This window comes from Manis javanica, chromosome 5 (assembly GCF_040802235.1).
Source record: "Manis javanica isolate MJ-LG chromosome 5, MJ_LKY, whole genome shotgun sequence".
NCBI classification, from domain to species: Eukaryota; Metazoa; Chordata; class Mammalia; order Pholidota; family Manidae; genus Manis; species Manis javanica.
In genome coordinates, this window is record NC_133160.1 from 28,579,990 (window position 1) to 28,602,618 (window position 22,629).

Here is a 22,629-nt window from a genome sequence, read left to right on the forward strand (position 1 = left end):
TCTGGGATCTGTTCACATCCCATATGTTCTTTTAACCATAGATAGTCTATAGTCATGAGATTTTGGGGTGCTACAACTTGCACCCCTCCCAACTCCTGGTTGAGTTCCAACAGTACAGATCCAGTCAAATTCGTTGTCTCACTGTATGCACATGCCAGCCTAGACATCTCCCTCCTCCTTCTTATGGCGAGTCCAGGAGATGGTGGGCTGGATGCAGCCACAACCGCAGCATCGTCCGGATCCCTGTGGAGGCTTTTTGATGATCATCCCCCGGCACGAGTCCTCCAGAGAGTGCTGATGCCGGAAGCTCCTCCTCATATCGTATCTTAGTTCATTTTCTGGGTATCCAAGCTAGGCCTTGATCTTCTGCGTAGAAACAAACAGACCCTTTGCCCACACTTTGACATGCCCTCTATACCACTGTGCAGAACTCATTGGAGGTCAGCACACAGTAACTGCTTTTTTTTTTTTTTTTTTTTAATTAAGAGAAAGGAATATTATCAGAAAAGAGTACCTCCATAGCTGATCATCTGACACCCTTTAAGTGATCAACATTAAGGATATTTAAAGCATGCATTGATCTTTGATTTACCAATAGTTTTATCCTGTTAAGGAGTAATCCCCCTTTTCTTTCTTTCTTTCTTTCTTTTTTTTTTTAATTTTTAATCTACACTTACCTGAAGAATACTATGTTTACTATGCTCTCCCCTATATCAGGTCCCCCCTAACAACCACATTACGGTTACTGTCCATCAGCTTAGCAAAATGTTGTAGAGTCACTACTTGTCCTCTCTGTGTTGTGCAGCCCACCCTCCCCTTTCTCCCTCCCCCCATGCATGCTAATCTTAATACCTCCCTTCTTCTTCCCCCCCCCTTATCCCTCCCTGCCCACCCATCCTCCCCAGTTCCTTTCCCTTTGGTACCTGTTAGTCCATTTTTGGGTTCTGTAATTCTGCTGCTGTTTTGTTCCTTCAGTTTTTCCTTTGTTCCTATACTCCTCAGATGAGTGAAATCATTTGGTATTTCTCTTTCTCCGCTTGGCTTATTTCACTGAGCATAATACTCTCCAGCTCCATCCATGTTGCTGCAAATGGTTGGATTTTTCCACTTCTTATGGCTGAGTAGTATTCCATTGTGTATATGTACCACATCTTCTTTATCCATTCATCTACAGATGGACATTTAGGTTGCTTCCAATTCTTGGCTATTGTAAATAGTGCTGCGATAAACATAGGAGTGCATCTGTCTTTCTCAAACTTGATTGCTGCGTTCTTAGGGTAAATTCCTAGGAGTGGAATTCCTGGGTCAAATGGTAGGTCTGTTTTGAGCATTTTGATGCACCTCCATACTGCTTTCCACAATGGTTGAACTAATTTACATTCCCACCAGCAGTGTAGGAGGGTTCCCCTTTCTCCACAGCCTCGCCAACATTTGTTGTTCTTTGTCTTTTGGATGGCAGCTATCCTTACTGGTGTGAGGTGATACCTCATTGTAGTTTTAATTTGCATTTCTCTGATAATTAGCGATGTGGAGCATCTTTTCATGTGTCTCTTGGCCATCTGTATTTCTTTTTTGGAGAACTGTCTGTTCAGTTCCTCTGCCCATTTTTTAATTGGGTTATTTGTTTTTTGTTTGTTGAGGCGTGTGAGCTCTTTATATATTCTGGACGTCAAGCCTTTATCAGATCTGTCATTTTCAAATATATTCTCCCATACTGTAGGGTTCCTTTTTGTTCTATTGATGGTGTCTTTCGCTGTACAGAAGCTTTTCAGCTTAATGTAGTCCCACTTGCTCATTTTTGCTGTTGTTTTCCTTGCCCGGGGAGATATGTTCAAGAAGAGATCACTCATGTTTATGTCTAAGAGGTTTTTGCCTATGTTTTTTTCCAAGAGTTTAATGGTTTCGTGACTTACATTCAGGTCTTTGATCCATTTTGAGTTTACCTTTGTATATGGGGTTAGACAATGGTCCAGTTTCATTCTCCTACATGTAGCTGTCCAGTTTTGCCAGCACCATCTGTTGAAGAGACTGTCATTTTGCCATTGTATGTCCATGGCTCCTTTATCAAATATTAATTGACCATATATGTTTGGGTTAATTTCTGGGGTCTCTAATCTGTTCCACTGGTCTGTGGCTCTGTTCTTGTGCCAGTACCAAATTGTCTTGATTACTATGGCTTTGTAGTAGAGCTTGAAGTTGGGGAGTGAGATCCCCCCTACTTTATTCTTCTTTTTCAGGATTGCTTTGGCTATTCGGGGTCTTTGGTGTTTCCATATGAATTTTTGAATTATTTGTTCCAATTCATTGAAGAATGTTGCTGGTAATTTGAGAGGGATTGCATCAAATTTGTATATTGCTTTCGGCAGGATGGCCATTTTGACGATATTAATTCTTCCTAGCCATGAGCATGGGATGAGTTTCCATTTATTAGTGTCCCCTTTAATTTCTCTTAAGAGTGACTTGTAGTTTTCAGAGTATAAGTCTTTCACTTCCTTGGTTAGGTTTATTCCTAGGTATTTTATTCTTTTTGATGCAATGGTGAATGGAATTGTTTTCCTGATTTCTCTTTCTATTGATTCGTTGTTAGTGTATAGGAAAGCTACAGATTTCTGTGTGTTGATTTTGTATCCTGCAACTTTGCTGTATTCCGATATCAGTTCTAGTAGTTTTGGAGTGGAGTCTTTAGGGTTTTTTATGTACAGTATCATATCATCTGCAAATAGTGACAGTTTAACTTCTTCTTTACCAATCTGGATTCCTTGTATTTCTTTGTTTTGTCTGATTGCCGTGGCTAGGACCTCCAGTACTATGTTAAATAACAGTGGGGAGAGTGGGCATCCCTGTCTGGTTCCCGATCTCAGTGGAAATGCTTTCAGCTTCTCGCTGTTCAGTATAATGCTGGCTGTGGGTTTATCATATATGGCCTTTATTATGTTGAGGTACTTGCCCTCTATTCCCATTTTGCTGAGAGTTTTTATCATGAATGGATGTTGAATTTTGTCAAATGCTTTTTCAGCATCTATGGAGATGATCATGTGGTTTTTGTCTTTCTTTTTGTTGATGTGGTGGATGATGTTGATGGATTTTCGAATGTTGTACCATCCTTGCATCCCTGGGATGAACCCCACTTGGTCATGGTGTATGATCCTTTTGATATACTGTTGAATTCTGTTTGCTAATATTTTATTGAGTATTTTTGCATCTACGTTCATCAGGGATATTGGTCTGTAATTTTCTTTTTTGGTGGGGTCTTTGCCTGGTTTTGGTATTAGGGTGATGTTCGCTTCATAGAATGAGTTTGGGAGTATTCCCTCTTCTTCTATTTTGTGGAACACTTTAAGGAGAATGGGTATTATGTCTTCTCTGTGTGTCTGATAAAATTCCGAGGTAAATCCGTCCGGCCCCGGGGTTTTGTTCTTGGGTAGTTTTTTGATTACTGTTTCAATTTCTTTGCTTGTAATTGGTTTGTTTAACTTTTGTGTTTCTTCCTTGGTCAGTCTTGGGAGGTTGTATTTTTCTAGGAAGTTGTCCATTTCTTCTAGGTTTTCCAGCTTGTTGGCATATAGGTTTTCATAGTAGTCTTTAATAATTCTTTGTATTTCTGTGGAGTCTGTCGTGATTTTTCCATTCTCATTTCTGATTATGTTGATTTGTGTTGACTCTCTTTTTCTCTTAATAAGTTGGGCTAGAGGCTTATCTATTTTGTTTATTTTCTCAAAGAACCAGCTCTTGGTTTCGTTGATTTTTGCTATTGTTTTATTCTTCTCAATTTTGTTTATTTCTTCTCTGATCTTTATTATGTCCCTCCTTCTGCTGACTTTAGGCCTCATTTGTTCTTCTTTTTCCAGTTTTAATAATTGTGATGTTAGACTATTCATTTGGGATTGTTCTTCCTTCTTCAAGTGTGCCTGGATTGCTATATACTTTCCTCTTAAGACTGCTTTCGCTGCATCCCACAGAAGTTGGGGCTTAGTGTTGTTGTTGTCATTTGTTTCTATATATTCCTTGATCTCTATTTTGATTTGTTCATTGATCCATTGATTATTTAGTAGCATGTTGTTAAGCCTCCATGTGTTTGTGAGCCTTTTTGTTTTCTTTGTAGAATTTATTTCTACTTTCATACCTTTGTGGTCTGAAAAATTGGTTGGTAGAATTTCAATATTGTGGAATTTACTGAGGCTCTTTTTGTGAGCTAGTATGTGGTCTATTCTGCAGAATGTTCCATGTGCACTTGAGAAGAATGTATATCCTGTTGCTTTTGGATGTAAAGTTCTATAGATGTCTATTAGGTCCATCTGTTCTAGTGTGTTGTTCAGTGCCTGTGTGTCTTTACTTATTTTCTGCCCGGTGGATCTATCCTTTGGGGTGAGTGGTGTGTTGAAGTCTCCTACAATGAATGCATTGCAGTCTATTTCCCTCTTTAGTTCTGTTAGTATTTGCTTCACATATGCTGGTGCTCCTGTATTGGGTGCATATATATTTAGAATGGTTATATCCTCTTGTTGGACTAAGCCCTTTATCATTATGTAGTGGCCTTCTTTATCTCTTGTTACTTTCTTTGTTTTGAAGTCTATTTTGTCTGATATTAGTACTGCAACCCCTGCTTTCTTCTCACTGTTGTTTGCCTGAAATATGTTTTTCCATCCCTTGACTTTTAGTCTATGCTTATCTTTGGGTTTAAGGTGAGTTTCTTGTAAGCAGCATATAGATGGGTCTTGCTTTTTTATCCATTCTATTACTCTATGTCTTTTGATTGGTGCATTAAGTCCATTTACATTTAGGGTGACTATTGAAAGATATGTACTTATTGCCATTGCAGGCTTTAGATTCGTGGTTACCAAAGGTTCAAGGTTAGCTTCTTTAGTATCTTACTGCCTAACTTAGCTCGCTTATTGAGCTGTTATATACACTGTCTGGAGAGTCTTTTCTTCTCTCCCTTCTTATTCCTCCTCCTCCCTTCTTCATATGTTGTGTGTTTTGTTCTGTGCTCTTTTTAGGGGTGCTCCCATCTAGAGCAGTCCCTGTAGGATGCCCTGTAGAGGTGGTTTGTGGGAAGCAAATTCCCTCAGCTTTTGCTTGTCTGGGAATTGTTTGATCCCACCATCATATTTAAATGATAGTCGTGCTGGATACAGTATCCTTGGTTCAAGGCCCTTCTGTTTCATTGCATTAAGTATATCATGCCATTCTCTTCTGGCCTGTAGGGTTTCTGTTGAGAAGTCTGATGTTAGCCTGATTGGTTTTCCTTTATAGGTGACCTTTTTCTCTCTAGCTGCCTTTAAAACTCTTTCCTTGTCCTTGATCCTTGCCATTTTAATTATTATGTGTCTTGGTGTTGTCCTCCTTGGATCCTTTCTGTTGGGGGTTCTGTATAATTCCATGGTCTGTTCGATTATTTCCTCCCCCAGTTTGGGGAAGTTTTCAGCAATTATTTCTTCAAAGACACTTTCTATCCCTTTTCCTCTTTCTTCCTCTTCTGGTATCCCTATAATACGAATGTTTTTCCTTTTGTATTGGTCACATATTTCTCTTAGTGTTGTTTCATTCCTGGAGATCCTTTTATCTCTCTCTATGTCAGCTTCTATACGTTCCTGTTCTCTGGCTTCTATTCCTTCAATGGCCTCTTGCATCTTATCCATTCTGCTTATAAATCCTTCCAGGGATTGTTTCACTTCTGTGATCTCTTTCCTGACATCTGTGATCTCCTTCCGGACTTCATCCCACTGCTCTTGCATTTTTCTCTGCATCTCATCCCACTGCTCTTGCATTTTTCTCTGCATCTCATCCCATTGCTCTTGCATTTTTTTCTGCATCTCTGTCAGCATGTTCATGATTTTTATTTTGAATTCTTTTTCAGGAGGACTAGTTAGGTCTGTCTCCTTCTCAGGTGTTGTCTCTGTGATCTTTGTCTGCCTGTAGTTTTGCCTTTTCATGGTGATAGAGATAGTCTGCAGAGCTGGTACAAGTGACCGCTGGAAGAGCTTCCCTTCTTGTTGGTTTGTAGCCTTTTCCTGGGAGAATAGCGACCTCTAGTGGCTTGTGCTGGGCAGCTGTGCGCAGACAGGGCTTCTGCTTCCTGCCCAGTTGCTTTGGGGTTTATCTCCACTGTTGCTGTGGGCTTGGCCTGGCTGGGGCTGTTCCTCCAAAATGGTGGAGCCTCGTTAGAGGGGGAGCAGCCAGGAGACTATTTATCTCCGTAAGGGGCCTCTGTGCTCCCTGCTGCCCAGGGGGTTAGAGTGCCCAGAGATCCCCAGATTCCCTGCTTCTGGTCTAAGTGACCTGTCCTGCCCCTTTAAGATTTCCAAAAAGCACTCTCCAAACCAAAACAACAACAGCAACAATGAGAGAGGGAACAGAAAGGAAAAAAAAAAGAAAAAACACGCGATTTTTTTTTTTTTCCTCAGGTGCCGGTCCCAGGCACCCGCGCACTGGTCCTGCTGCCCTGTCTCCCTAGCACCAGGGTCCCTGTCCTTTCAAGGCTTCCAAAAAGCACCCACCCACCGGTCCCGCAGGGAAGGAACGCTCAATATTCTTGGTCCTCAGGCACTGGTCCCACGCACCCGCTCACCAGTCCCGCCGCCCTGCCTCCCTAGCACCGGGGTCCCTGTCCCTTCAAGGCTTCCAAAAAGCACTTGGCAAAAAGAGAGAAAAAAAAGGGGAAAAACGCGCGATTTCTTCCGTCCTCAGGTGCTGGTCTCAGGCACCCACCCACCGGTCCCACAGGGAAAAATGCGGGATATTCTTTGTCCTCAGGTGCCGGTCCCAGGCACCCGCTCACCAGTCCCGCCGCCCTGCCTCCCTAGCACCGGGGTCCCTGTCCCTTTTAGGCTTCCAAAAAGCACTCGCAGAAAAGAGAAAAAAAAAAAAGGGGAAAAACGCGCGATTTCCTCTGTCCTCAAGTGCCGGTCTCAGGCACCCGCCCACCGGTCCCGCAGGGAAAAACGGGGGATATTCTTTGTCCTCAGGCGCCGGTCCCAGCCACCCGCTCACCAGTCCCGCCACCGTGCCTCCCTAGCACTGGGGTCCCCGTCCCTTCAAGGCTTCCAAAAAGCGCTTGCCAAAAAGAGAAAAAAAAAAGGGGAAAAACGCGCGACCTCCTCCGTCCTCAGGCACCGGTCTCAGGCACCCGCCCCCAGGTCTCGCAGGGAGAAACGCGGGATATTCTTTGTCCTCCGGCGCCGTTCCCAGGCACCTCCTCACCGGTCCCGCCACCCTGCCTCCCCAGCAACGGGGGCCCGTCCCTCTAAGGCTTCCAAAAAGCGCTCGCCAAAAAAAAAAACTGCTCCGGTTTCTCTCCACCCGCTGGGAGCCGGGGGGAGGGGCGCTCGGGTCCCGCCGGGCTGGGGCTTGTATCTTACCCCCTTCACAAGGCGCTGGGTTCTTGCAGGTGTGGATGTGGTCTGGATGTTGTCCTGTGTCCTGTGGTCTCTATTTTAGGAAGATTTTTCTTTGTTATATTTTCATAGCTCTATGTGTTTTTGGGAGGAGATTTCCACTGCTCTACTCACGCCGCCATCTTGGCTCCCGCCTCCACCATACAGTTTTTCATAGTATTCTGTCATAATTCTTCATATTTCTGTGGTGTCTGTAGTGATTTTTCCTTTCTCATCTCTGATTCTGTTTATGTGTAGACTCCCTGTTTTTTTTTCATAAGTCTGGCTATGGGTTTATCTATTTTGTTTATTTTCTCGAAGAACCAGCTCCTGCTTTTATCAATTCTTTCTATTGTTTTAGTCTTCTCAATTTTATTTATTTCTGCTTTAATCTTTATTATGTTCCTCCTCCTACTGACTTTGGGCCTCACTTGTTCTTTCTTTTCTAGTTTCATTAATTATGAGTTTAGACTGTTCATTTGGGATTGTTCTTCTTTCGTGAGGTAGGTCTGTATTGCAATACATTTCTCTCTTAGCACTGCCTTCACTGCGTCCCAGATTTTTGTGGTGTTGAATTAGTGTTGTCATTTGTCTCCGTATATTGCTTCATCTCTGTTTTTATTTGGTCATTGATCCATTGATTATTTAGGAGCATGTTATTAAGCCTCCATGTGTTTGTGGGCTTTTTCATTTTCTTTGTGTAATTTATTTCTAGTTTCATACTTTTGTGATCTGAGAAGCTGGTTGGTACAATTTCAAACTTTTTGAATTTACTGAGGTTCTTTTTGTGGCCTAGTATATGATCTATTGTGGAAAATGTTCCACGTGCACTTGAGAAGAGTGTGTATCTTGTTGCCTTTGGATGGAGTGTTCTGTAAATGTCCGTTAGGTCCATCTGTTCTAATATGTTGTTCAGTGCCTCTGTCTCTTTATGTGTTTTCTGTCTGGTTTATCTGTCCTTTGGAGTGAGTGGTCTGTTGAAGTCTCCTAAAATGAATGCGTTTGCATTCTATTTCCCCCTTTAATTATGTTTGTATTTGTTTCACATATGTAGGTGATCCTGTGTTGGGTGCATAGATATTTGTAATAGTTATATCCTCTTGTTGTACTGGCCCTTTCATAATTATGTAATGTCCTTCTTTGTCTCTTGTTGCTTTCTTTGTTTTAAAGTCTATTTTGTCTGATACAAGTACTGCAACTCATGCTTTTTCTCCCTATCAGTTGCATGAAATATCTTTTTCCATCCCATTACTTTCAGTCTGTGTATGTCTTTGGGTTTGAAGTGAGTCTCTTTTAGGCAGCATATAGATGGGTCTTTTTTTTTTTTTTTGTCCATTCAGTGACTCTATCTTTTTATTGGTGCATTCAGTCTATTTACATTTAGGGTGATTATCAATAGGTATGTACTTAACTGCCATTGCAGGCTTTAGATTCGTGGTTACCAAAGTTCAAGGGTAATTCCCTTACTATCTAACAGTCTAATTTAACTCACTTTGTATGCTTTTATAAACACAACCAAAAGGTTCTTTTTCTTTTATCCTCCTTTGTCTTCCTCCTCCTTTCTTTGTATATTATGATTCATATTCTGTTCTCTTTGTCTGTCCCTTGGGTGACATCTATTTGGCCTTAGGAATACTTCCATCTATAGAGTCCCTCCAAAATGCACTGTAGAAGTGGTTTGTGGGAGGTACATTCCCTCAGCTTTTGCTTATCTGAAAAATTGTTTAATCCCACCTTCAAATTAAATGATAACCTAGCCGATTAGAGTATTCTTGGTTCAAGGCCCTTCTGCTTGATTGCATTAAATATATCATGACACTCCCTTCTGGCCTGTAAGGTTTTGTTGAGAAGTCTGATGGTAGCTTGATGGGTTTTCCTTTGTATGTGATCTTTTATCTCTCTCTGGCTGCTTTTAAAAGTCTGTCTTTATCCTTGATCTTTGCCATTTTAATTATTATATGTCTTGATGTTGTCTTCCTTGGGTCTGTTGTGTTGGGAGATCTGTGTACCTCCATGGCTTGAGAGACTATCTCCTTCTCCCGGTTGGGGAAGTTTTCAGCAATTACCTCCTCAATGACACTTTTTATCCCTTTTTCTCTTTCTTCTGCTGGTATGCTTATAAGGCGAATATTGTTCTGTTTGGATTGGTCACACCATTCTCTCAATATTCTTTCACTCTTAGAGCTTCTTTTTTCTCTGTGTGCCTCTTCTTTAGTTTCTGTTCTATTTACTGTCTCTTCTACTACATCTAATCTGCTTTTAAATCCTCCATTGTATGTTTTATTTCAGATATGGAATTTCTTTATGATTGAGTCTCTGACTTAAATTTGTTCTTGATTTCTTGAATATTTTTCTGTACCTGTATAAGCATGTTTATGATTTTTATTTTGAATTCTCAGGAAGATTGGTGAGTTCAGTTTCATTTGGCCCTTTTTCTGGGGTATGTGAGATTTTGGTCTGAATCAGGTTCTTTTTATGTTTCATATTTCTGTGTTGTTCCCCTCTAGTTCCAGAAGCTTCAGTCTCCGGAGCTGCTCAGCCCCTAGAGTGAGGTTGGGGGTTGTAGGGGAGCGGCACTGGCTCCTGTTGGGAGGAAAGATCTGTCTCCTGATTCCCGTCTGTGGTGCCTGTCTTCAGTGTCAGAGCCACTGTGCCAAGCACACAGGTGTAAGCCTCTGTGCTTTGCGTCTCTAGCTGTTGTAGGCGGGGGCATCCCTCATGTTGGCCTGACGCCAGCACAGTCACTGACAGATTGCGAACTGGTGTGGGCAGGCTAGGAGGCAGGCGCAGCAGGCTGCGTGTCTCAGTGGGGTCCTCAGAGCTGAGCAGCCAGCCAGGTGAATGGAGCGCCTGAAGCTCCTCCAAGTTCCCAACCTTCTGTGCAGAGCACACTCAAACTGCCTTGTCCAGCTCTCCCTTCTCCTGCGCAGCAAGCTCCGTTCAAACCCCGCCCCTTCAGCAGCCCTCTCGCTGGTAGGAATCCTCGCAGACTGCATGTCTTTCCTCTGTCACAGAGTGGCCGTGTGTGGATCCCGTCCTCGACGTATGGCTGAAATCTCAATCTCAAGCAGTCTGCCTGTTCCAACTCCCCAACCTCCAGAGCACCACACAGTGTACATTTCTGCTCACAATTCAGATCTCCAGGGCTAGGTGTTCAGCAGTCCCAGGCTTCCACCCCCTCCCCTCTCTGTTTCTCTTCCTCCTGCTGGTGAGCTGGGGTGCGGGAAGGGCTTGGGTCCTGCGGGATTAAGGCTTTCATATGTTACTCTGTTCCTGAGGTCTGTATGCAGTCTGGTTCAGCCTTCTTTCTTGTTGCTGTTTTAGGGTTAGTTGCATTAATTAACTATATTTTCGTACCATTTGTGGTTTTGGGAGGAGTTCTCCATCTCACCTCTCATGCCGCCCTCTTAAATCCTAAACTAGTACATCTTTTAACTAAACAAATGAGGAAGCTGAACTTATAAAATTCTAATCTTTTAGTTCCTTAGTGCATGGGCATGTGCATTATTTGGAGAATTCCATCTGTTTGGTTATAATTTACCCCTTGGGGAATTTGAGCACATTGTGTACGAAATAACTTATCCTGGCATTAGAATATTTCTTAAGGGGCAAAATTTAACAAAGTCTAAAAATTAAAGGATCATTGATATACAATCTTATGATGGTTTCAAATACACAACAGTGATTCAGCGTTCACCCATATTATCAAGTCCTCACCCCCTCCATTGCAGTCACTGTCTATCAACATATTAAGATGTTATGGAGTCATTAATTGTATTCTCCGTGCTGTACTAACATCCCCATGACCTACCTATATTGTGATTGCAAATTATTGTGCCCCCTAATCTCCTTCTCCCTCTCCCCTACTCTCCCGAACTCCTCTTCTTTGGTAACCACTAGTCCCGTTTTGGTGTCTGTGAGTCTACTGATATATATTGTTCCTTCTGTTTTGCTTTGTTTTTATGCTCCACAAATGAGTGAAATTATTTGGTATTTGTCTTTCTCCACCTGACTTATTTCACTGAGCATGATAGTCTCAGGATCCATCCATGTTGTTCCAAATAGCAGGATTTCTTTTCTTTTTATGGCTGAGTAATATTTCATTGTGTATGTGTATTACATCCTCTTTATCCCTTGTCGGACACTTAGGTTGCTTCCATATCTTGGCTCTTGTAAATAGTGCAGTGATAAACATTGGGGTGCATCTGTCTTCAAATCATGGGTCTTGTTTTCTTTGGGTAAATTCCTAGCTGTGGAATTCCTGAGTCAAATGGTATTTCTATTTTTAGTTGTTTGAGGAGCCTCCATATTTCTTTCCACAATGGCCGCACCAATTTACATTCCCACCAACAGTGTAGAAGAGTTCCCTTTTCTCCTCCTTTGATTTCTTTTTATTATTTACAAGTAATAGATGATAGTTAAGGAATGCTTGGAAGCACAGAGGTCCCACCATTGTTAACATTTTGGTTTATTTATTGGGAGCTTTCTGCCCCCTCCCCCAGTGGCTTTTGTTTCTTAAGTGTAAGTACACTAAATATATGTGGCAGTTAGGTTTCCAGGAAGCCAACTGAGATGGAGTAGGAGGGTAAAGGATTTATTGTGGGAATAATGCCTGTGAAGAAGGAAGTTTTGGTCTGGGAAGCCATCAGACTGCAGTGCACACCTGACAAAGTCTCTGGCAGGCCAGATTGCCCAATAGAGGAGAACCTCACTGGGCAGGCATGCCAGGCCCTTGGACCACCACATCGTCCAGTCATTGACTGGGATCAGTCCCAAGGAAAGGGTGCTCTCTGCCTGAAAGCTGACATGGATTTTAAAGTTCACAGCAGGAAGCTCTCAGCTAACCACACACCTTGCAGGTGGGCAGCAAATCCTTTCTTGAAGGAGGATATGAACATTTATCTTTGTGTCTGCCATGACATTAAATTCTGTATCCTGCCTTTTCTCTTTAACATAAGTGGGTTATTTTGTCATGTTCATTAACTTTCAAAATGGATATGTAACATTCCATCAAGTGCTTGCTTAGTTTATGTATCCATTCCCAAAATTCCCTAGAATTCCTATTTCTAAATTTTCCATATTAATAAAAATAGAGTAATGACTGTCTTATGTATGAAGTTCTTTCCTGTTTTTAGAATTATTTTCTTGAAGAGATTTCCAGAAGTGAAATAGATTGAAGAGTGCTCTTTGTGTCGAAAGGGGTTGTCTTTCACAGTGTCAGTGAGCAACCTGTGACATTAGATCCTGAATAGCTTCAAACCTTGTTTTATTCATCTTGGTCAATCTATAGCTGAAAAATGTTGTCTCTTCTCTGTTTCTGACCTACACCCTCAAGTGGTGTTTAGTGGTCTATGAATTGAGGGATGTGGTTAACTCAATCATCTGTCCAGAGGTCCAAAGGGGTGAGGAAGATAATGACAAGAACAAGGGCTCCAAAATCAGATTGGCTGGGTTCAGATCCTAACTGTTGTTTACCACTTTCTGACCCTAGGCAAGTCTCTGTATCAGCTTATTTACCTGAATAGTGAGATTAACGATAGCATCTGATTTATAGGGCTATTCTGAGGTTAAATGAGGTAAAACACATATACTTAAATGTTAGCTGTTATTTCAGTATAAATTTGATTATTTTAGTACCTTAAGAATTAGAGTGGGAGAGAATATTTAACTCAGACTCTACTGTTTTTCTAAGAGAAGAAACTGATGCCAAAAGAGGTTAATAGATTTGGCCTGGGTCACTTAGCTAATGAGTTGTAGGGCTTAGACCTGAACTTGGGTCTTTGACCAGTACAGGAATTTTTAACCTTGGCATTTGGGAATAATTCTTTGTAATGGGAGGACTGTCCTGTGATTTATAAGACAATCAGAATTATCTTTAGGCATTGCCAAATGTCTCCTGTGGGGTAAACAGTTTTGCAGTGGAGTAGTCCAAGTTTTGGGATAAGGGAGGAATGTTCCTTTCTGCCTCCACTGGAAAGAAAGACCTAATTTCCCACTGAATTCAGTTCTCACATGCTCTTCAGTGATCTCAACTGACTATTTAATATTTAGGATGGTGCTTTGTCCTATGGCTCCTAGTTCAACACTGCTCTATCAGACATCTTGTTAAAGTATATTCCTCTCCCCAGAAACGATCTATGGGTTTAAATAGAACTGTTTTTATCTTTCTGAAGTTTTTTTTCCTTTGGTGATTACAGGTGGCACAACTAAAAAAAGGTATTTATGGAATTCCAATGAATGGTGATGTATGATGCAGTTCAGATAATTAAGGTAAGAGAAATAAAACCAGAGCTGTGAGGAGGCTTTGTTACCCAAGTTAGTGACCTCACAAAATAAAGCTAAAATCAGGTTCTCTTCCACTCCATTTTATTTCTAAACTGTAAGAGTAATTCTTGTGATTAAAACTTTTTTTATGATTTCTTAAACTTTTTTTGTGATTAAAAACATTATATTTATCATCATTTAAAATGATGGCTTTCAACCTGGTTATCATGACTCAGAATCACTTAAAGAGCTTTACAAAAAAAACCCCAAAGTCTATGTCCTGCCATTCTGCCCTTGTTGAATTGAAATTTTTGTAATCAGAGCACAAGTGATCCTTGGTGAAGAGCTGATACACTAGAGAGTCAAAGAATGCAATATTTGTCTTATATGTAGCACTAAGTAACTTGTATTTAAAGGAAAAGCAGGTTTTTATTATGCAGCCTTCCATTGCTCCAAGTTTTTACTGGGGGTGTAAACCACTACTACAGCTTTGGAAAATTGTTGGGTATTTTCTACAAAGCTAAACGTACATATATACTCAATGACCCAGGAATTCCACTCCTAGGTATTTACCCTTGAGAAATGAAAACATGTTTACAAAAGATGTGCATATAAGCATTTGCTGTAGTTTCTTTTTTAAAAAATTTTTTTATTAAGGTATTATTGATATACACTCTTATGAAGGTTTCACATGAAAAACAATGTGGTTACTACATTTACCCATATTATCAAGTCCCCACCCATACCCCAATGCAGTCACTGTCCATCAGTGCAGCAAGATGCCACAGATCCACTATGTGCCTTCTCTGTGTTACACTGTTCTCCCTGTGCTCCCCCCACACCATGTGTGTAGCTTTCTTCATGATAGTCAAAAAATGGAAATAATCAAATATCCAAAACAGGCAAACAGATAAATTGTGATACATTCATACAATGGAATTCTACTCAGCAATAGAAAGGAACAAACTACCAAACGCACACAACAGTGTGGATGAATCTCACAGATAGAAGGTTGAGTGAAAGAAGCCAGACACAAAAAACAGCAGATGTAGTTCAGTTATCAGAAGGTAATCTAGTGGCTCCTCTAGCAGAAGGTGGGAAGTTGTGATCAGACGGATCTATGAAAGAGCCTCTGCAGTGCTGGAAAGGTTTTATATGTTAATGTACTCATGTACATATGTTTTTTTCTTTCTTTCTTGTAAAATATACATTATATAAAATTTACAGTTTTTACCATTTTTAAGTGTGTAATTCATTGGCATTGTTTATTCACATTGTTGTACAGCCAGTAACACCATCCATCTCCAGAATTTTTTCATCTTTCCCCAACTGAAACTCTTAACTCCTTACACACAAAGCCCCCATTCTCCCCTCCCCACAGCCCCTGACAACCACCATTCTACTTTCTGTCTTTGGATTTGACTGTTGTAAGGCACCTCATATAAGTCGGATCATACAGTATCCTTTTGTGTCTGAGTTATTTCAGTTAGCATAGTGTCTCAGGGTTCATCCATGTTATAGCATATATCAGAATTTCCCTCCTTTTAGGTTGAATAATATTCTGTTGTATGTATATACCACATTTTATTTTTCTATTCATTCTTCAATGGATATTTGAGTTGTCTCCACTTTTGGCTGTTGTGAATAATGCTGCTATTATGAATATTGATAAACAAATATCTGTTCAAGTCTCTGCTTTCAATTCTTTGGGATATATACTTAGAAGTAGAGTGCTGGATCAGTGGTAATTTTATGTTCAATATTTTGAGGAACCACCATCCTGTTTTCCATAGTGGCTGCACACGGTTTATATTCCCAACAGCAGTGCACAAGGGTTCTGTTTTTTCTGTATCCTCACCAGCTTTGCTTTCTGGTTTTTGTTTGTTTCTTTGTTTTAATAATAGGCACCCTAATGTGTGTAAAATGGTATCTTGTTGTGGTTTTGATTTGCATTTCTCTAATGATTAGTGATGTTGAGATCTTTTCATGTGCTCTTTGGCCATTCGTATATTTTCTTTGGAGAAATGTCTATTCAGGCTCTTTGCCCATTTAAAAAATTGGGTTGTCATATGTCTTTTTCAAAGGTGAGATTACTATGTATGTTCTGTAACTTGGTTAAACATTTCTAATTCTTACTGTAATGTGAACATACAAGGTTATAAAGAAAGTACTGCAAGGGAGCCTAAAGTAAACATGTTCTCCAACTCCCATTCCGCTCTGCTGAGACAGTCTTTAGTTGTTTTTGAGGCTGTTTTTTGATGATCTTCATAATTCTAGATTACGTATTTACATATCTTTCTTTCTTTAATTTTAAAAAAAAATCAACTTATCCCCAAAATTAATTTACCGCAATTTTCTGCTTCTCCAATATGTATGATGAGGATTTTTCTCACACTCCACCCCCATAATTTTTTGCTTTTCTGTTCTCTATCAGTTTCCTGGGGCTGCATAACAAAGTACCATGAACTGAGTGGTTTCAATAACAGAAATTTTTTGCCTCACAGTTCCGAAGTCTAGAAGTCCATAATCAAGGTGTTGGCAAGCTTGCTTCTTTCTGAGGGTGTTGGGGGGAGGGGTTTTGTGCCTTGCTCCTCTCCTAGCCCTTAATAGCCTCAGGCATTCCTTGCTCTATAGATGGCATTCTCCCTGTGTCTTCACATCATCTGAACGGCTCTGCCTTCCCTTTATGTCTGTCTCTGTGTCCAAATTTCCCCTTTTTATGTTACCAGTCATACTGGGTTAGGGCCCACCCTAAAGACCTACCTCATCTTAACTTAGTTATTTGCAAAAACCCTGTTTCCAAATAAGATCATATTCACATATACTAAGGGTTAGGACTTAACATCCTCTTGGGGGCAATAGTGCAATAGTTTAACTTCTCTCAGAAGCACTCTTGAACCTTTATTTTTTGTTGTATTAATTGTTAGGTGTATTTCTTGACCCACTTTGTGGGAAGATATTGGCACCTCTACCTTGCTGTCAGGTATAGTTTTCAGTTTAACTTGTCAAAGTTTTAACCTCCACATATTTGTTCTGTGTTCTACACAGCCAAGCCTTTCATAGTCAGTTCATAGGTTATCTCTAAAACTGAGTATCCAGTAAGTACATTTTCATTATTGTAGCTAAGTAAATATTGTTCATTGTCAGGCCAGGCATTGTTTTTTGGGTTTATATTTCTTTCCTTGTAGGTTCAAAGTCACAGACCCTGGGCTGTTCAAAGGAGAAAGTGAAGAAAAAGTTAATTCTTGTTTTAAAACTATCAGTTGCTTCTAGTCATATCTTTATTTCATATTTAGACCATTTTTTCTCCTGAAGTTCCTCATTTTCTGTTTTTCTTGTCTGTCTGTTTTTATTATTGTCTCATTTTTCCCAAGCTCTTAATCATACACATTAGTCTGTCAAGATCCTGTTCCAATTTGTACTAATTGTTTCAGGCCATCTGCACTACTGTATTCTTGAGATTTTCCTTGCTGCATTTTTGAGTTGGATCTACTCCACTGATCTTAGATTTCAGTCTTCCCTTTTATTTAATTAAAAAAAATTCTTTTTAAAAATTTTGTTGGAGTTTGTTTTCATGTAACTCCTTGAGAGGAAGTGTACATGGCAAATAAACTTGGATTCTGGTGTCTGTTCTTTCCTCATGTTTGAGTGGTGGTTTGGTTGGGTATAGAATTCTATTGCAGATTATTTTCCCTCAGAATGTTGAAGTCAGTGCTGTTGGCATTCATTGTTCTAATTTTTGGGAATTAGAAATTGTTTCATTTTTGTTTCCAGTAGGAAATTAATTTTCTCCCTTTTTTGGAAGCTTCTCTGTTATATGTCCTATATATTTTATAATTCCGTAGTGGTATACTTGATGGGCCCCTTAATCTGAAGATCCATATTTAATGAATCTTTTTCATATTTAATGAATTGTCTTATGTTATTTTCTTAAACAATGCCCTCCCCTCCATTTCCTTGCTTTTTCTGTCAGAAGCTTTCTGAAATTGGGCTTCCTGGATTGTTTGTGTAATGTTCTTATCTATTCTCTCTTGTTTTCTTTACCTTTGGTTCCCTCTTCTGCCAGATAGTCATTGTTTGTCTTGGTCTGATCATCCTTGCCTGTTCTTTATTTTAATTTATTTCTTTATTGAAGTATCTTTGATATACAATCTTCTGTTGGTTTCAGATACCAAACACAGTACTTCAACAGTTACTCATATTATTAAATCCTCACCCCCACTAGTGCAGTTACTATCTGTCAACACAGGAAGATGTTACAGAATCATTGACTGTATTATTATCTCCCTGACCAACTTGTATTATGGTTGAGAATTTTTATGCCCCTTTAATCCCCTTACCCTCCTTACCCACGCACCCCAGACTCTCCCCCATGATAACCACCAGTCACTTCTCAGTGTCTGTCAGTGAGTCTACTGCTGTTTTGTTCATTTTGCTTTGTTTTTAGATTCCACATGTAAGTGAAATCATGTGGTATTTGTCTTCCTCCACCTGGCTTATTTCACTGAATGTAATACTACTCTATAGATCCATCAATGTTGTTGCAAATGGCAGGATTTCTTTTCTTTCTATGACTGAATAATATTCCACTGTGTATAAGTACCACATCTTCCTTATCCATTCATCTATTCACGGACTCTTAGGTTGCCTCCATATCTTGGCTATTGCAAATAATATGGTGATATCATAGGTATGCATATATCTTTTCAGATCAGGGATTTCCCTGAGTAAATCCTAGAACTGGAATTACTGGGCTGAATGGTATTTCTGTTTTTTGTTTTTTTGAGGAACCTCCATACTGCTTTCCACAGTGGCTGCACAAATTGACATTCCCACCAACAGTATAGGAGGGTTCCCATTTCTCCACATCCTCACCAACAGTTATTATTTCTCATCTTTTGAATAGTGGCCATTCTAACTTATGTGACCCTTGTCTGTTTTTTCATTTTTAAGGATGAAAGATTAGAAAAACTAACAAGAACCCTGAGTATGTAGGCAGGACTTGTCACCTGGCAGAGTGTATAAGAGTTGGCTATTACACTTTGAAGAATGCAAAGGGCTTCCCCCTGGAGTACTTACTTTAATAGCAGCAGCTCTGGGTTTCTGTAGTCAGTGTGTTTACTGTTTTCATAAAATATCCCCTCTGATGCTGTCTCTCTCCCTCTCTCCCTCTCTCGCTTTCTCTCTTTTTTTCTTTTTATGAGGGTTAGCAGTTGACTACAGCATTAGCCCTCTTTGTGTTTTGTTCTTATCTTTCCAGCTTTATGTAGCCCCTGCTATATGTTCATGCATATTCTTCTTTAATAGAGGTAGAAATTTCAATAATCAAGGAACATGTAGAATACTTCTTAAGGAAAACATTTGGGTGTAAAGTCTTAAGAATTTGGGTTCTCTGATACTGAATTACGTGGAATTTGAGTTCCTCATCTTGAACATGTACGTTAAGGTGAGGGCTTGTTCTGAGCCATGAAAATCAAGGCAAAGAAGTATATTATTTGAATACAAATAGTCATTTTGGTCATAGTAAAGGATTAGTGAGTATAAAGAAAAATAAGGAACACATCAAGGGGGTTACTTGGATATTGCCTGCAGTGTACTGGACTTTGTGATAGAGGTTTTATATTATTACATGCGGATATATTTACATGTATTTAACATTATTTTATAGCACTCCTAGCAATCTTCTGATATTGGTGGGAGAGCTGTTTTAAAGACGAGGAGATGAAAACTCAAAAGTTAAACATCAAGCTATAGTACTGACAGAGCTAAGATTCAAATACAAGTTTGTGAAACTCTGCATTTGATACTTTTTTTTCATTCCACTGTGTTGCCTTTCTTAGGAAATAATTCCTTTCTCAGTGTCTCATGTATGATGAAAAATACTCTGTTTCTAAACCAAGCAGTGTTTTAGTCCTTTTTTCTTCACAAGTATTGGACACTTGCTGAGGGTAAAATACTTTTTGGGATTCAGGAAGGTAGTAGACTTGGATTTTGCTCTCAAGTAGTATATAGTGTAAGTTGGGGACACAAAAAAGAAGTTTGCCTGTGAGCTGTGAACTCACTGACAACAGGCTTTTAATTTGCTTTCAAAACCCAGCACCTGGCATAGTGCCGGGCTTTTCAGTGAAAATTTGGTGAATGACTGAACTGAAAAATGAACCTAAGGCCAAGAACTTTGTCTTTTTCTTCTTCGAATCCCTAACTTTTAATGCAATGACTGTCCTGTAATAGGAGTCCAATAAATATTGATGTGTGAAAGGTAGAGAAAAAAAAGCTATTGTAGCTAAAATTGAGTACTCATTGTGTCAAAGAGAACCAGGAAACAAACTTTTGAGAAAGAAGGTAGCTATCACATAACAAATCCAAGTTGAAAATGAAAACTATGGGGAAAACATTGTATTTGATTAGGAGGTTATTTATAGATTTGAGTGTGAAGGCATTAAGAACATAATGAGGCAATTAAGGAGAGGGGGGAAAGTGAGGAAATAAAAGCAAAGTACATCTTACACAAATGGGTGATATGAGGAAAGAAAGAGGAGGTGGTAGGGTTAAATGGGAAGATTATTTTATATTTTTAAAAATCTGTTTGGAACATCTGTGCCTATTTTCAAATAGAAGGAAATGAGGACTGGACAGGGAAAGATAAGGTACCAGAAAGAAAAACATAGTTTGAGAGGAAAGATCTTAGTTGGGACCAAGGACACAGAGATTTTTAGCCCTTGAAATGATGAGAGAATCTGTTCTTCTAGTTCTAGAAACAGAAACAGAATAGAAGCTCTTTAGAGGAGGGAGAAGTGTGTCCTCTTGTTACTGAAGCCATTTGTCTAGAGGGAGCTTGGGCTACTGTGCTGAAAACTGACAAAGGATGGATGTTTTCTGCACAACCCTGAGACCCTGGGCATGATACTTGGGAACTGTGGTTGGCAGCTTGAGATAGGAATGAACCAGATGCTGTACATAATGCACAAATCAAAATGGCAGTGTTTTGTAGACAGGGAATTACAGGATAGTGATTGTCTTAGTCCACTCAGGCTGCCTAAACAAAATACTGTAGACCGGGTGGCTTCAACAACTGAAACTTAATTTCTCACAGTTCTGGAGATGGAAGTTCAAGGTCAAGGTTTCAGAAAGGTTGGTGTCTGGTGAGAAGTTTTTTCCTTGGATTGCAGACAGCTGACTTCTCGCTGTGTCCTCATGGGGCCTTTCCTTGGTGCGTGGTGGGTTGGGGTGGGGTAGGAGAAAGGAGGGAAATCTTTCTTCCTCATCTCATAAAGCCACTAATCCTATCATGAGGGCTTTACCTCCATGATCTAATCTAACTTTAATTACCTTCCAAAAGCCCCATCTCCAAATATCATAGTGTGGATTAGAGCTTTAGCATAGTAATCTGGGGGAGAGGAGGAGGGAACAAACATTCCATCTATAACAGAGGTTTACTTTTTTTCACTCTTCTCTTATATAAATGATTCAAAGGTTTTATAATTTTCATTAACTTTACAATATTTCATTAGCATATTGGATACCTGTCATGTAGGTTTTATTTTAATGTTGGGAAAACAATAAAGTAAGAAAATTCCTGCCTTGAGGTTTCAGTTATATAGCAGTATACCTTGAGGTCATTTCCCCATAGCTTCTGAACATGTAAATCTTACCGCTTTTATTAATATGTGCCAATTTGAGTTGAGAGGTGAAAAAAGTACCTAGTTGCTTTAATTTGCTTTATTGTGATTATTAGGAGGGATGCATTTTTTTATTAAAGTATCATTGATGTACAATCTTATATGTTTCAGATGTACAGCACACTGGTTCAGTAGTTACCCATATTATTAAATCCTCATCCCCTTTAGTACAGTTACTGTCAACATAGAAAAATGTTACAGAATCATTGACTATATCCTTCATGCTGTACTACTGTCCCCATGATGAACTTATATTGTGATTGTGAATTATTGTGCCCCTTTATCCCCCTCCCAACCCCCACCTGTCCCAACCCCTCCGCCTTGGTAACCACTAGTCACTTCTCAGTGTCTATGAGTCTACTGCTGTTTTGTTCCTTCTGTTTTGCTTCGTTTTTATTCTTATTTTATGCTTATTTCACTGAACGTAAAACTCTCTAGATCCATCAATGTTATTGCAAATGGCAGGATTTGTTTTCTTCTTATGGCTGAATAATATTCCATTGTGTATATGTACCATATCTTCTTTAGCCATTCACATATTGATGGACACTTACGTTGCTTCCATATCTTGGCTATTGCAAATAGTGTGTGGTGATAAACACAGGAGTGCATATATCTTTTCAAATCAGGGATTTTGTTTTCTTTGGGTAAATACCTAGAATTGGAATTAGTGCATTGAATGGTATTTCTACTTTTAGTATTTTGTGGAACCACCATACTGCTTTCCATAGTGGTTGCACCAATTTACATTAGTAGGGGTGAATTTTCTTCATTTATCATTGTTTCACTTTCTGTGAATTGTCTGTTCATGCCTTTTGTCCACCCTTCTGTGTTTGTACTTACGATATGTAAACACTTTTAAAAATAAGGTTATTTAACCCTTTGCCCGTAACATTTTACAAATGTTCTTCCTAGTTTCTTTTTCTTTTATTAAGGTATTATTGATATACACTCTTATGAAGGTTTCACATGAAAAAACAATGTGGTTACTACATTTACCCATATTATCAAGTCCCCACCCATACCCCAGTGCAGTCACTGTCCATCAGTGTAGTAAGATGCCACAGATTGACTATTTGCCTTCTCTGTGCTTCACTGTCTTCCCTGTGACCCCCTCACACCATGTGTACTAAACATAATACCCCTCAATCCCCTTCTCCCTACCTCCCTACCCGACCCCCCCACCCCTCCCCTTTGGTAACTGCTAGTCCCTTCTTGGAGTCTGTGAGTCTGCTGCTGTTTTGTTTCTTCAATTTTGCTTTGGTGTTATACTCCACAAATGAGGGAAATCATTTGGTACTTGTCTTTCTCCG

General features: G+C 39.7%; 1 protein-coding gene across 5 annotated transcripts in view; it reads left to right on the forward strand.

The window, feature by feature from the left end:
- Window positions 1-22,629, forward strand: part of PTPRA (protein tyrosine phosphatase receptor type A) — a 258,722-nt gene that overhangs the window by 85,836 nt on the left and 150,257 nt on the right. For 3 of the 5 annotated variants that reach the window (XM_037017449.2, XM_073236844.1, XM_037017451.2), the window contains exon 2: window positions 13,571-13,643. The exons of the other annotated variants lie outside the window; for them this stretch is intronic. In XM_037017449.2, coding sequence (XP_036873344.1) covers window positions 13,611-13,643 — 33 coding nt within the window. In that variant the 5' untranslated portion in view covers window positions 13,571-13,610. The remainder of the gene's footprint in view (window positions 1-13,570; window positions 13,644-22,629) is intronic. 5 annotated transcript variants of the gene reach the window in all.